Source organism: Phoca vitulina, unplaced genomic scaffold (genome assembly GCF_004348235.1).
Source record: "Phoca vitulina isolate PV1807 unplaced genomic scaffold, GSC_HSeal_1.0 scaffold49, whole genome shotgun sequence".
Classification (NCBI taxonomy): Eukaryota; Metazoa; Chordata; class Mammalia; order Carnivora; family Phocidae; genus Phoca; species Phoca vitulina.
Window position 1 is genome coordinate 4,477,781 of NW_022589752.1, and position 16,045 is coordinate 4,493,825.

At 35.4% G+C, this 16,045-nt stretch overlaps 1 protein-coding gene across 6 annotated transcripts in view; it reads right to left on the reverse strand.

Moving 5' to 3' along the window:
• ITPR2 (inositol 1,4,5-trisphosphate receptor type 2) overlaps nt 1-16,045 on the reverse strand; it is a 493,497-nt gene that overhangs the window by 81,733 nt on the left and 395,719 nt on the right. For all 6 annotated transcript variants that reach the window (XM_032432655.1, XM_032432656.1, XM_032432658.1 and 3 more), the window contains one exon: nt 6,426-6,601. In XM_032432655.1, coding sequence (XP_032288546.1) covers nt 6,426-6,601 — 176 coding nt within the window. The remainder of the gene's footprint in view (nt 1-6,425; nt 6,602-16,045) is intronic.

The following is a 16,045-nucleotide window of genomic DNA, read 5'->3' on the forward strand; positions in this document are numbered from 1 at the left end:
GTTCAAACTTCCTAAGTTTTCCCCATGCTAATTAATGATCCTCTCAGTAATCGGTGTTTTCCATTCTTTCATCATCTTGTGAACAATTTGAATAATGTCGGCAGAAAGTTACACTTCACTGTTTAGTTTCATCATTGTATATTTACATTATTATTAAACATAACTACAGTATAATGATGTCCTTATGATTATTATCCAAGAGTAAGTTTAATATTATAAAAAGTCATTTAAAAAGCTCAGGAAATATATACAAGGTGCTCAGATACGTATGGTATTTGACAATAAACAACCATGAAAATGGTGAAATACAGAATGTCTAGATGAAGTAATATTCAGTGTTTTACTCTTTAAATTATCTTGAGTGACTATTTAAATTCAAATTATTTGCTTTCCTCACCCACTATATTCACCAATATTAAATAGAAATAAGAAGTTCTATAAAAAATAAAGTTAAAAATTGGAATTATGACTTTTCAGAAGGATGGATGATATGCTCATGACAAATTATTTATATGTTGTTTCTTGATCTCTATTTCCCTAAACTGAATCATTAAAAAATTATGCAGGAAAACTATTTATAAGTCCTACACATTCAGGAAAAGTAATACATTGGGTTCAAGTTCTCAAAAAAAGCAATACATTTCAATTTTCAAATAATGCAAAATGAAGGACACATTTCTGCCTAAAAGGGCCTCTGCCATTTTTGCATGAAAAATAAAGGTTTGCCTTCTCTATGTACAGGTTGATTTTTATTTTCTTTGAAATTTGATCTAGAGCTTGGTGTTGATGGATATGTCCCTGTTCTCTTGACTAAGTCTCAAACTAGAATGGAGTTGATATTGGCAGTGAAATCCATTTATTCCTGTAGAGATCAGAAACAAGGAAATTGTCCTTTTGTTTTGAAGTGTTCATACCAAGAAGAAATAAATGCAAGAATAAATGATCTGAAGAGGAAAGAAGTTGAACTCTGTTTTTTCCTGCACCGTGACCTTGAAATGTATAAATTGTTTTTATAGAGCATTTCCATGAAAGCTGGGGATATTTATGGGAATGAAGACATTACAAAAACTTATTCTCCCTTTTCATGTCATGACTTACTTGAAGTTGTCTAACCAGTCCTTCATTTGTCAATGTCATTATGTAGGCAATCTTGTTCCTATGGCAAGGGTCCATGTGGGCAATGATAAATGGAGGGCGTGGGAACTGGGCAAGGTGGCTAAAAGACCAGCCCTTTCTAATTTGGTGTTGAAAAGACTCTTGAATCAGCATACAAATACCAATATAAATGACCATAACTGTCCCACAATATTTATATCTTTCTCCATCTATTCTTCAAAATTCCATTTTGTATATGTTTTGTTGAGGATGGGGTGAATTGTGTGATGGTGGGGGAAAAAGTGCGGAATGGGGTAGGGAAACAGTATCAATGTAAGCTTTTTGTGCAGTTATTAATTAATTAATTAATTTAATATTTCAAGTTTTTATTTAAATTTTAGTTAGTTAACGCATAGTGCAATATTAGTTTCAGGAATGGAATTTAGTGATTCATTACTTACATATAACACCCGGTACTCATCACAAGTGCCCTCTTTCATGCCCATCATCCATTTAGCCCATCCCCCTGCCCACCTCCCCTCCAACAGTCTTTTCTACAAAGATGATTTACCAGTAGGTCTTCTAAAAACAAAAGCAAAATTAATGTTCATTTGTTAATTAATGTAGAGTGAACAAAATGAATTAATTTTAATTGGGCAAATTAATTGTACTGTACTGTTTTCATAAATACTTCATAATTCATTGATATGTCTTTGTAGGACTTTTAACAGTGCAGTATACTGGAAGGACACTGGACTAGAAGTTGGGCCATCTGGGTTCCAGTCTTGGCTCTGCCACCCACCAGATGCTTTGGTAAATCCTCCTTGTCTCTACAGGATTTTGTATACTCATTTCTAAAATGAAATGCCTAGAAATGAATAATCCTTAAGGTGACTCAAAGTTCTAGAATTCTATAGGGTGTCCTTTAAATTTTGCTATTTTATGGGATCACAGAAATTTATAGCTGCCTTTATATTATCCTTTTTTGTCTTATTGGTTCTATGTTCCTGATCAGGAATTCTATCCCTATCTTACATTGTGCCTATGGGAAAAAATGACCTATTTTCCAGGAATAAACTGTAGCCAAATAAATAAATAAATAAATAAATAAATACTGTCTAGTATTTCTTGAAAAGGAAAACTGAATTTATTGAACTACATGTTAACCATATTACTGCATTGCCATCAACATCAACCTTACTAAAATCTATGTGATTTGATTCAAAAATCTCCATTTCAGTAGTGTTACACCTTAGGCAGGATAAGTTTCTATGGTCAAAGCATAAGGCAAAATTTTCAGGCCAACATCACCCTGGAAATCTTTTAAATTGCCAACAAAGCAGTATAATAAACAAGGGTGGTATAAGCTATACTGTTTTTTTTAATAAATTCAACATTTCTAGTTTTCCCCCAGCACTGAAGCAGTTTCCTGCTACTACAACTGAATATCAGAATGAATTAGGAGCATTCAGTGACCATATTATATGAAAAATAGGGTGTGTGTGTGTGTGTGTGAATGTGGGGGGGGGAGAGAGAGAGAGAGAATGAATGTTTTGTCTCAGAATATATAATTGAATTTGTGTATGTTAAGTGAACATATGGTGGGGCTCAACCTTATAGATTAGCAGTAACATGAGCCCTCCCAGGAAACTATCTGCAGGTAAGTAATAAGGGCATGATACTATTAAATGTGAACACTGTGGCTTATTGCTAATAGACAGCTATCTGCTAAACTCCACTTGCTTCTCCTCTCTGCAAAATGGCAAGACCAAGTTTCAGCATAAGGGAACATTTCCATATTACAAATAACTGTAAGAAAGGCAAATAATTTATAAATGCCATTAAATAAATTACACATTTCCAGGCACTACTACAAAAGAAAAAAAACATTGTACATAAGAAGTGTTTAGAAGATATTAAAAGATCTTCCACAGGTATTTACTGCATTATTTATTATGAAAAATATCTAAAAATCTAAACAATAAAAATTAATGGAATGGTTAAACAGATTATATAACGTCCACATGACTGGGAATATTATCATTATTAGTGGTATAGAAATATTAGGTGATCTAGAATTTATAAAATGTGTGTTTATATTTGCCAAAATAATATGTTAATTTCCATTGCAATGTAGACTGTGAGAAGAAAACTGTACTGGGTTATAAGATATGCTTTATAACAGAGAAAAACATCTGAATTTTTTGAAACATCTCCAACATTGAGATAACCCTTGTGACAAGATGGAGAAATTAGTTGCAATCTAAACAAAACTTCGATTGTTAGAAATGAGTAAAGATGATAAAAATGAAGCATCCTAATAAACAGAAACTGATAATACTAAATGCTCAGAACACAGATTGAGGTTTTTCCTTCCACTTGATTCCTTTTCCAGAAAAGCGACTTTCTACATTTGCCTGACATTATGAAAGACACTGAGTCTAGAAACAAACAACCCTCTGTGAACCAAAATACAAATACTGTTATGATTGTGATACCGATGTTTCACAATTAAATAGTACATGTTAGGAGCTTGATAAACAGTAGTCTTTGTTGCTATTATATCATCACTGTTATTGCTCTGCTCTAAACCTTCACACTAATCTTCTCCACCAATCTTCTTAACAACTGGTGAGTGCAGACTAGGCTTCAACATCTTCATTTCACTGATGAGAAAAATGAAACTCAGAGGCTCAATTTGCCTATGGTCTAGAATTCTGATTCTCATTAAGGCTTGACTGTCAGGTAGATATTTTCTTTTGTTTTTCCTGCTTCTGATACCTATAATTTTAGCACCTATAGTTTTACCTGTCAAACAATGCAAACTTTTAAGTACAAATTAATAAATATATTAAATCCTAACTTACAAAAAGTGACTGATTTATGTTTTCATTTAATTTTTTTCCTGCCCCCTGGGAAATAGTAAGCCACATAATAAGTTTATTATGACAAAAGTTAAGATAGATAATGACGTGCTAAGACATTTTATTAATCTGTACAATACCAAAACTATAGATAAAAACTATCAATATCTATATTATCGAAGTCACAATTATTCTATCCAATTTGTTTGTTCCAAATTAAAGCTGATATTTTCTTTGCCAAAATGCCCTGAACTGGCAAATTGTAATGTATCGTTTGGGGGGCTGTGCAAATGGGTTTTTTATGCTGTGAGAGATATGAGAGTACCCACAGATTCATACAGTTAATAAGAGAGATACATTTCCACATATATTTCTTTTCAAGTATAAAAGTTGCCTCTTATATGAATTGTCATTTCCTATGGTGGAACTATTCTCACCAAACCAGGCAGAGATTATTTTTTATCCTGTCCCCTAAGGGGGAAAGAAGAAATAACTCCAAATGTTTTTGGTTTCCCCAATAGACATTAAAATGTTTTTCCTTATCTCTTTATTTATTCTTGAAGCTTCTGTATGGCAAGAACCACATCCTCTACTTCTTGGTAGTTTCAATGTCTATCAGATAACAGAGGCTGGATAAATGCTTGTTATTTCTGGCCCAACTCTATCTAGCTATTATTTCAACTTATCAAACTTGGGTTTTCTCTCTCGAATTAATGTCTTATTGAGGACCAGCTGCCAGTTTAGGAACATTATTTGTTTCTTCAAATAATTTGGCTCAATATTCAATGTATTTTTAATAATAAGTTGGACTTACCTAACTCAAGTTTTCTAATAAGGTTAGAAGAATTTAGATAAATACATGAAGATTCCTCGATTAGCTTGGTTTCCAAAACACTCAAAGTACAAGTTCAGTTCATGTAAAGAATTTTTGAATGTTTAAGTGCTAGGGATTAAGTGGGAGAAAAATGGAGTCAGGAGTGAGGGAGTGAAGAGGGCAGGATTATACCTATGAACGTGAAAACCTCTGCCCTCAAGAAACTTAAGAATCCTGTATTTGGTACTTGACAGAATTCTTTACTGATAGACCTCTTTGCATGTATAGTACACTTCCCTTTATTAACAGTGATTGAAGAATAACTGGTAATTTGGTTGCCTGAATGTTCTAGTTAACTGGGAGCTGTCATTTACATCATGTCAAATTTTCAAAGAAGTATAATATAATAGTGGTCAGAAACACAGACTTGGTCATTCTAGCTCAGCTTTATAATTCTCAAAAGTTTGGCTGGCTATTTCATTTATTCATTTTCAATAAATACTTGCTACGTATTTCATGTACAAGGCACTGTAAATGTATAAGAATACAAAGATAATTTTTCACTCATTCATTCACTCACGTGTGAATACTAATTTATTTAAGAAACATTTGTTGGATACCAAAGACATTCCAAGACATTGAATGATCAATCATTATCCTTAAGAACTGTATAATGTGTTGCATGGAGCACTGGGTATTATACGCAAACAATGAATCATGGAACCCTACATCAAAAGCTAATGATGTAATGTATGGTGATTAACATAACATAATAAAATAAAATTAAAAAAGTACTGTATAATGTAGTAGGGAAGATAAGGCATATATGCAGATACCAGAATATAGGACACTATCTTAGAAACCCCATACAAGATAGAGACAGTGCTTTAGGGATTCAGCAGACATATTAACAATATTTATTTGTGCGCCTGGACATTTTTTCTTTCATTAACCTGATGATTTACCCTTCTTTTAATATCCCTTTATGAATATGCCATGTAGAAAGCTGTCTAGTCCCTTTAAAATTTTATCTCTTGGGTACTATTATTGTTATTTGGAATAGCGCTCTGATTACTTATTCTCAACTTACCAACTGAGGATTTGAAATATGCTCCCTTGTTCCAGTATTTTAAAATTTAGTGAAAAAAAATATTAATCTCATCAATGCCTTTCACAAGTTTATGGGTTTTGTTCACATAAAAAGAGCCAAATTTCATATTTTCTTATATAGCAATCCTTTTTCTTTGGTCATTTTATAAAAGGTACTCACTTCTAAAACTCTGCCAACTATAATTTAATCTTTCTTGGGTGATTTAGAAGTCACTTTAGGATGTTAACAGTGGCTTAGAGTCATTTTTGTCAATATCTTTGGGTATAGGATACAGAAGGCATTAAAACTGGATTGGATTAAATTGATTGCAGAACTGGGTCATGCCCCAAATGCCACCTTTTTAAATATATCAAATTTTTACTTGTCATTTTTTTCTCTCTCTCAAAATTACAAATGTACAAATTAAACTCTCATTAAATTGAATTCACAATAAACAAGAATTTACTATGTATACACGAATTAAAATATATAGCTACATTTTTACATTTAGTACACTTTTTCAATGAATTTACAAAAGGACAAAGCTAAATAAAATACTTACATTAGCTGCACCAAGAAGTATTAACGTAGGCCCAAGACCTATTGTATATATTGATCTGAGCATTATTGACACAAGAAATGGTCGAATACCCACAGGCTTGGAGAAGAAAAACAGCATAGATGTGCAGACTGCAACTGCTATCCAAAGAAGAACTGAGAACAACGGAGAAAGTGTACCTGTAATATGAGGAAGAAGTTTATTTTTACTAAGAACAAAAGTAGAAAATGTTAAAATCTTTGCCACTCTACTTTATGTAACATAGCAAATCAAACCATAAGACACTGAATTTCATAACAACCCACTCTACACACTGTATATTTAGAGGAAATGTCTCTGAACACATTACTCATTACTCAATGCAAATATTCATTGCATTTCCAGAAAGTTTGTGATTATTTTCAGGATGTTAAAATACTCACTAGTTAATGTAGCTTCCATTAACTCTGAGAATTGTTCATCTTTCTCTCCTATGAGAGTTATATGTTAAATACTTCTGCTAATGTATCTCACTTGGGAACTTTAATTCAAAATTTATGGTTAATGAGTGTTAAATGTACAGTTAAATCATATGAAACCAAGGATTTTGTAACTGAACTCATAACTTGTTTTGTTCTATTGTCATAAAGTTTCTATACTGCAGATTCTTCTAAAGAATTCAGAATGTAAAATATCCAGTCTTTAATAAAATAGACACAAGCTTTATCTGTTAAAATATACATGTGTATAAATGTATATGATGTATGTGTATATGTATGAGTGTATGTACTAGAAAGCCAACTCAAGCTCTAAAAAAAGTTGAGCTTTTAAATCATCAGAAAACAAAACAAAAATCATCAGAAAACAAAAGTTCCAAATACTTAAAAAACGAACCCCATAACACAAAATTTCTTTATAAATTGCCCAAAAGAAGTTTAAAAATATATCTCCTTTAAAAAAAAAAGTATAATTCATTGACGTTTGCACTGACTATGTGAATTTAAGGAATCCCCAGTTGAAGGTCATGTGGTGCTGTATTGCTGAAGTAAAGTAAGGGGCCACATTCTTGGGCTGATTAGATCAGCTATAGGACCTCAAACACATGCCTATTGGCTAATGAAGTCACAGGGGAAACAACAAAATGGAGATTTTCCACTAGTTATTTCTTTTGGACTGTTTCTATTATTTATAAAATTCACTTCTGCATGCAAAATACCACAAGTGCTTTGGTGTGTAGAGTTTTTGTATTATCAGTTAAACCCTGGGATTATCTGAATTCCTTCATTGAATTCTGTGTAAGCCTTTAGTTCGTAGTGAGTGCTAATAGATCAAAAGTAGGTAGGAAGAGCCTGTCAGACATTAAGAAACAAAACAAAAGTCAGGTAGCAAACAGCATTAGCTTAGACATGTTTATTTTTGCAATGTTTGTCCTTATCACATTGACTCAAGCAAAGAGTGATGAAAGATGGTTGGGAAGAGAGATCTGATCTAACCCCTTCACCAAATTTATTTATTTATTTGTTTGTTTGTTTGTTTGTTTATTCATTCATTCATTCATTTGCAAGAGAGAAAGAGTTCATGAGCCTGTGGGTGGGGGGAGGGAGGAGGGGGAGGGGCAGAGGGAGAGGGACAAGCAGACTCCCCGCTGAGCGGGGAGCTGATGCGGGAGCTCGATCCCAGGACCCTGAGATCATGACCTGAGCTGAAGTCAGATGCTTAACCTGAGCCACCTGGGTGCGCTACCCCCCTCACCAGATTTATGATCTGATAAGATGACTTTGGGGAAGGGGAAAGAAGAGGGGTACATATCTCTGGAAATTACCTTAATTCACATCCTCTGGCAATGCTAAAAAAATGGATACCCAACTCAGGTTTATTATAATGTTGGTTTATAAGCACTTTGTGTCTACCAAAACATAACCTGACCACCAACTTCCCAGATCTCAAAGAGCCATGGAGAGAATCAGACCTTCGACTTTCTCTCATGCTTATTTGGATGTCTTCAGAATGTAAGCTTTGTAAGAGTGAGGATCATCTCTTATCTCTGAGCCTATCACGGTATGTGGCATGTAGCAACAAGTAAATACTTACTGATTAAATGAATAAACAAAAACATAATCTGTGAACTCATTTTGAGTAAGTAACTAAGTCTCCAGTTATAAATTTGCCAAGTTGTGGAGCCATTCTTAAGTTTACTAAAACTTTCAACATCTATGCACATTTAATGACTTTTAGCGAGTCATTGGACTCTTCAGTATAATTCATAAGCAGTGTCTTGGTGTGACATTCTTACTTTAAAAGTCCTAGCATTGACACCTATAGTTACATTCCTCATTGTTATTAATGCCTGATAAGCTAACCACATCTTGACTATTCTTTCCTAGGCAATATCTGGCTTGCCAAGATTTCCCCTTGATTAAACAAGAAATTATAACCATGCACTTAAAACTGGGCATTTGATCTCTTTTTAGAAAGAACTCAAAGATAATCTAATGTTGTACCTTGCACATAGTTTAATACTAAATATGTATTTGTGAAATCAATAAACTTATAAACTTATAAATAAACTTATAAAGTTATTTAAAATGGCTATTGACAATATTGCCAATTGTCAATTGTCAATAATTTGTAATCATATTCTGTAAGAATAGTCACATTGGTTTTTAGCTGAAGATTTAATGCAAAAATTAATAAATTGAAACTGACAAACTCTAGAGAAGACAGTACGGATTGTTAAAGCCAGTTTTTACCCACTGAGGATGGGAGGGGGGAACTCTTCTTAATACTTTATATTTGTATCAATTTTCTATAATAAGCATTGTTCCTTTAATAATGGAAAAATTTTCTAGAATTCGTTCTACATATTTTCAAATCTTAGAAAGTATGAATTTTGTCCTTTATGGAAGAAAATTCTAACAGCCAATTTGGAGACCTCAATTCAAGTCATGTAATGGAACTCTCCTATCCACCTCACATGACTCGTGTATAGTTCACTGTACAGAACATGCTGCTTCTTACCTCCAGTCCCTCTCCATTTCTCTGCCTCCCATGTAACTTCGTAAGACTCTTTCCCCCACCTCAATCCAGCTAAAGTGGACATCCATCCATAAATCCATGGGTGGTCTTTACTATTGTGCCTTACTCATTTCTTTGTCCCTGAACTAGATCATGAGCTCCTTGAAGACAAGGACAGCTTTACCAACTTCTGTGTCTTTAGGGCCTAGTACAGTGCCTGGCACATAGCCACACTTCATCAATGGTTGTTATTAAATCGAATGAATTAAAATCACCTTGAAGAACTTAACTTTCTTTAACACAAAGCATTTGAGGGAAAAAAAGAATTACACTCTAAATTTGAACCTGATTTAAAAAAAAAAAAAAAGTCATACGCTATCTGGAAATAAGAAATGCACATGGCAGCAGTTTTCTCCACTAACTAGTCTGCCTTTGCCAAACTGGGCGGGGACAGTTGGCATGGCCAATGTTCAGCTTCTGAATGGACATCTGGGATGTTCTCTAGCACCAAAAGCTGCTCTCAGCCCAAACCACCAGCACCTCATTCTTCCACTTTGGGTACAAGTTTCCTTTTTAGAGAAGCATATGTTAAATAAATAAACCAATTGACCAAACCAAAACCTATAGCCACACAAATAAGCCCTGCATTCCTGAATAAATGTAAACCAAGCTCACCCCCTTGGGAAACCTGGCCTCAGTGGCCTGTGATTCCTGGTGGAAATGACCACTCAGAATCAATCCATATCATTGGGAAAGGTCAAGGGAAAAAAATGGCTTCCCTTCCAAAAATGGTAAAGAGGAAATGAGGAGAGAAGAAGCCAAAAATATTTAGAATGGCCTAAAAAGTGATATGCGTAAACTTTTTGTTACTACACCTAACTATGAGTTTCCTAAAGCCCAGTTACCACGTTGAATTGTGTGGGATAAAGGAGAGGCGACCTGGAACCGCCCTCAAGAGTTCACATCCTCAGGCTGAGAGGTCTTCTATTTTCCAAGGGTCAGCAGTGCCCTTCCGGGTACACCAGGCCTTTCAGTTGCCCGAAGGGGCCTTCCTGGGCACCTCCCTACCGTTCAGGCTCTCAGGAGGAGGTGGATCAGAGCGAGTCCAGTTGTCTTTCCAGTCCAAGCAGAAACCACACATTCCTGTCAGGTTCCCTCTACATGACAGTGTAACCAGGAAAGGCAGTGAGGGGATTCTTACTGCACTGAATTAGCCAGGGAAGGGGAAATTTGGTGAAAAGGAAGGAACACTAGGAAATGTTTGAGAATCTGCCTCTCCTCCCAGAACATGCCTAAGATTGCCTCAGATCAGGGTTTCAGTCTCCTGCTTGGCACCGTAGCTTACCCTGCAGTCTCTTGAGAATGCCCAAAGCCTCGTTTCCGACCACCTTAGACTGCAAACCAGTCTGGGGAAGTCTATGGGAAAGCCGCATTTAATTAAAGGAAAAAAAGGTATTTCAAAAAAAAGTTTGAAGATGTTTGTTGTTATTGTTCTTCCTTGTTCCTGAATCCTATTCTGATCCTCAACCACGTTTATAGCAATTTAATTAGCATTAACCTAAGGTGTTATGAATCAAAAAATTGCTGTAGTCTTTATAGTTGAATAAATAAAAACAACTGCTTAGTGTTTCCCCCCACCAAATAAATAAATAAATAAAATAATGCAACCTGAGCTCTTCAAAGCCCAGCAATGAAAGGCCATTATCTACAGCAGGGGTCGGGGAGGGAGTGCACTATAAGCTGATCCCCTGAGAATCACCTTCCCCTAAGTATCTCCTTTTAATTGTTATACACCACTACTCTGGTGGAAGGGAGACAATATTCTCTCAGTTAATATTACAACCCAACAGTGAACCAGATCTAAGTAATTCCCAGCTTATGTGTGATCAGGCCGGAAAACATGCTTGGAGAAAGCTTACACAACCCATTGCCTCTGCGAACCCCCTGTCCTCACAGAGGACACAGTGACTCTGGAGAAGCCTGGAGGAGGGTCTGGGGTTGGGGAAGGTGGCTCATTTTGACCAAAGGTCTTTTTTTTTTTTTTTTTGGCCCAGGATTTACCAGGTGATTTCATGATTAACATCTATACCCAGAATCCAGGGACTTTATGGTTGGACAGAATCCTCATATTTATCTTTATTTTTAATTTTTTTTTTAATTTTATTTATTTATTTGACAGAGAGAGACACAGCGAGAGAGGGAACACAAGCAGGGGGAGTGGGAGAGGGAGAAGCAGACTTCCCGCGGAGCAGGCAGCCCGATGCGGGGCTCGATCCCAGGACCCCGGGATCATGACCTGAGCCGAGGGCAGACACTTAACGACTGAACCACCCAGGCGCCCCAAGAATCCTCATATTTATTTATTTTTTCTTTTTTAACTTTTCATTTCAAAACACTTCCAGATTTATGTAAGAGTTACAGATAGAACGCAAAATTATTTTATATACTCCTCACCTGGATTTCACCTTACATAAGCGCATTACAATGATCAATATCAAGAAAGTAATATGATACACCATTTTTATCTTTTCTTTTTGGAAATTGAAGAATAATTAACATGCAATGTTATATTAGTTTCAGGTGAACAACGTAATGATTCAACAATTTTGTACATTGCTCAATGTCATCAAGATAAGTGTACTTATCTTAATCCCCTTGATCTATTTCACTCATTTCCCTCCCCCATCTCCCCTCCAGCAATGATCAGTTTGTTATTTAAGAGTCTGTTTTTTGGGGGGCGCCTGGTTGGCTCAGTTGGTTAAGCGTCCAACTCCTGATTTCGGCTCAGGTCATGATCTCAGGGTCGTGAGATCAAGCCCTGTGTTGGGCTCCATGCTCACCACATAGTTTGCTTGAGATTCACTCTCTCTCTTTCCATCTGCCCCTCTCCCATCCCCCACTCTCTCTCTAAAATAAATAAATAAATCTTTAAAAAAAAAAAAGAGTCTGTCTTTTTGTTTGTCTCTTTTTCCTTTGTGTGTTCACTTATTTTGTTTCTTAAATTCCACATATGAGTGAAATCCTACTATATTTGTCTTTCTCTGACTTATTTCACTTATCCATTCATCTGTGGATGGACACTTGGTTTGCTTCCGTATCTTGACTATTATAAATAATGCTGCAATAATGATAGGGGCGCATATATCTTTTCAAATTAGTGTGTCCATTTTCTCAGGATAAATACTTGGTAGTTGAATTACTGTATCATCTGGTAATTCTATTTTTAATTTTTTGAGGAACTTCCATACTATTTTTCACAGCAGCTGCACCAATTTGCATTCCCACCAACAGTGCACAAGGGTTCCGTTTTTCCCACATCCTCGCCAACACTTGTTATTTCTTGTTGTTTTGATTTAGCCATTCTGACAGGTGTAAGGTGATATCTCATTGTGGTTTTAATTTGCATTTCCCTGATGATTAATGATGAGTTTTTTCATATGTCTGTTGGCCATCTGGATGTCTTCTTTGGAAAAATGTATATTCATATTGTCTGCCTATTTTTTAACTGGATTTTTTTTTGGTGTTATTTATATATTTTGATATATAAATCAATATATTTTGAGTTTTTTATATATTTTGGATATTAACCCCTTATTGGATATAACATTTGTAAATATCTTCTCCCATGCAGTAGGTTGCCTTTTTGTTTTGTCGATGGTTTCCTTTTGCTATGAAAAAGTTTTTATTTTGGAGTAGTCTTAATAGTTTAATTTTGTTTTTGTTTTCCTTGCCTGAGGAGACATATCTGGAAAAATGTTTCTATGGCCGATGTCAAAGGAATTACTGCCTATGTTTTCTTCTAAGGAGTGTTATGGTTTCAGGTCTCACATTTAGATCTTTAATCCATTTTATGTTTGTGTGTGGCATAAGAAAGTGGTCTAGTTTCATTCTTCTGCATGTAGCTGTCCAGTTTTCCCAGCACCATTTGTCAAAGAGCTTGTCTTTTTTCCACTGCATATTCTTGCCTCCTTTGTCAGAGATTAATTGACTATGTAAGCGTGGGTTTATTTCTGGGCTCTCTATTCTGTTCCATCGATCTATGTGTCTTTTTTTGTATGTGTGTGCCAGTATCACACTGTTTTGATTATACAGCTTTATAGTATAACTTGAAATCTGGGATTATGATGCCTCCAGCTCTGTGCTTTTTTCTCAAGACTGCTTTTTCTCTTCAGGGTCTTCTGTGGTCCCATATAAATTTTAGTATTATTTGTTCTTCTAGTTCTGTGAAATACAATGTTGGTATTTTGATAGGGATTGCTTTAAATCTGTAGATTTCTTTGTGAACAATATTGGTTCTTTTAGTCTGTGAGCATGGAATCTCTTTCCATTTGTTTGTGTCATTTTTCAATTTCTTTCATCAGTGTTTTATACCTTTCAGAGTGCAGGTCTTTCACCTCCTTGGTTAAGTTTATTCCTATGTGTTTTATTATAATATATCACTTTTATCTAATCTATAGGCCTTATTCAAAGTTCATTAATTGCCCAATTAACATCCTTTTTCTGGACTAAGGTCACATAGTACATCAGTTGTCATGTCTCTTTAGTCTCTTTTAATTTGAGCCATTCCTCTATCTTTATCTTTTGTAAGCTTCACGATTACTGACCAATTATTTTGAAGAATGTCCCTTATTTTGGGTTTATCTGAAGTTTCCTCAGTTTATGTATTTTTGGCACAGGATGCCATGCCCTTGTCAGTGCATCGTATCAAGAGGCGCCCAATGTTGCTATGTCTCATTACTGGTGACATTAACGTTGATCACTTAGAGTGATTTCTCCACACTACTATTTTTCCTCTTGTAATTAGTCAGCATGTTGGGTGAAATACTTTGAGACTATGTCAATAACCTCTTTCTCGTTATTCTTTTTCATCTAACATTCACCTATTGATTTTAGCATCCACTGATGATTCTTACTACAGTGTCATTTGCCAAATGGTGCTATTCTATTTCCTCCTACATTAATTAATTAGAATACTATTGTAAGGAGGAGGTTTCTCGTCTCACAATCCATATGGACTCCTGGATTCTTATTTTATTCTATGGGTTATTTTGTATTATTGTCAACACTTTTTTTTCTCAAAATTTCTGCAGATGTGGTCACTGGGAGTCCTTTCAAGTTGGATCTTGTGTTCTTTGACACGTCTCCATCATTTTTTTTGGAAGGAATGTTAATGCTCAACTAATCCACCTTTAAATCAGCTCGAAGTGCTCCTGGCAAGTAGTCATCCAAACTTTGTTTGACAAAATCCGGTATTAGAGAACTTGCACATCCAGCACAGGATTTTCCTTCTCCAGACAGTTCTGATGTCCAAGTATGCTTCTCAGTTTTGACTTTGTTTTCTCAGTCTTTCTAGCTATTCAAAGTGTACAACTGAAGGTTAGAGACTGAGCTAATCCTGACCAAAATTTTAACTGTATTCCTAGAGTTACAATTAAATAACTCATCCAGAACTGTAATTAGATTAACCAAACATGACTTTGGGATTCTATATTGCCAAAATGGCTGCTCATGCCTTCTCTTTTCTCTCAGCACCAGCGCCCCCCACCCAACACAGATACCTAAGATTGAGCCTCCACCTTGGTTATGACTGTTAACTTTTATCCAGTCTTTCTGAAGAGTAAAGTCTGTCACCTGATGATGAGGCACCTTGGTTTTCAGTCTTGTTTTGTTACTCCTATTTCTCTCTTCTCTTGGAGCCTTACTCCAAATTCTACTACATGTGTGGTTTCAAGTGCTTGTTCAACGACCAGCTGCATCAGCAACACCTCAGAAGCTTGTTAAGAAATACATATTTATGGGCTCCACTGCTGAATTATTGGGCAAATCTTCTAAAGCCTCAGATCTTCATCCATAAAGATGAAGTGCTTACTTTACAGAATTGTCAGGAAGAGTAAGTGAAATTATGTATGGGAAGTGCTTAGCATTCTGCCTGACTCAATCTAAATGGTAAACAACATCAGCTGCTATTATTATTATCAATATTACTATTGTAACTGTTACTTGGCAAGTATCAAAAATGTATCAGGTGTTTTACTTTCTCCTGAATGAGTAAAAAGTAGATGTCTAGAGGGGTGGCATTGCCCATTACCATTATAGTTCACGTACAATAGGTGGCAGCAGAGGCTATACGCACTGGTTCTCGTGGTCAAGTAAGGGTTATCATGGAATGGAACTCATAAAAAAATATGTTCTGTATGAAGATTTGTTCTCTTCCGGTTATCTATATACTTCCAACCCAATTATCTATGTAGAAAAGTCCTGGATGGGAAACAAAAGAGTTAACCTTCTACTCTAAGATCTACCATTTTTTTAGCCTCTCAGGGATTCCATCTCTTCATCTGTCAAATGAAGATTTGATATTAGATGATCTCTAGAATTGCTTCCATATCTAAGACTTTATGCTTCTGTTAACTGGGACTCTACAATTTACTCTCAACGTTCTGTGCGCAGATGATATCAATTTATCATTTCATGTTGGACTTCTCTCCTTACAAGGGTTACATTCTTCTGTGCCAAGAAGGCTATCATCACTAAATAAGACTAAACACAGTGAAAAGAAAGCTGTTGCCACTTCCTGCTGTATTTGCAACTTCCCACAATGGATGGCCAAATATTTGCTCTGCTTTCAT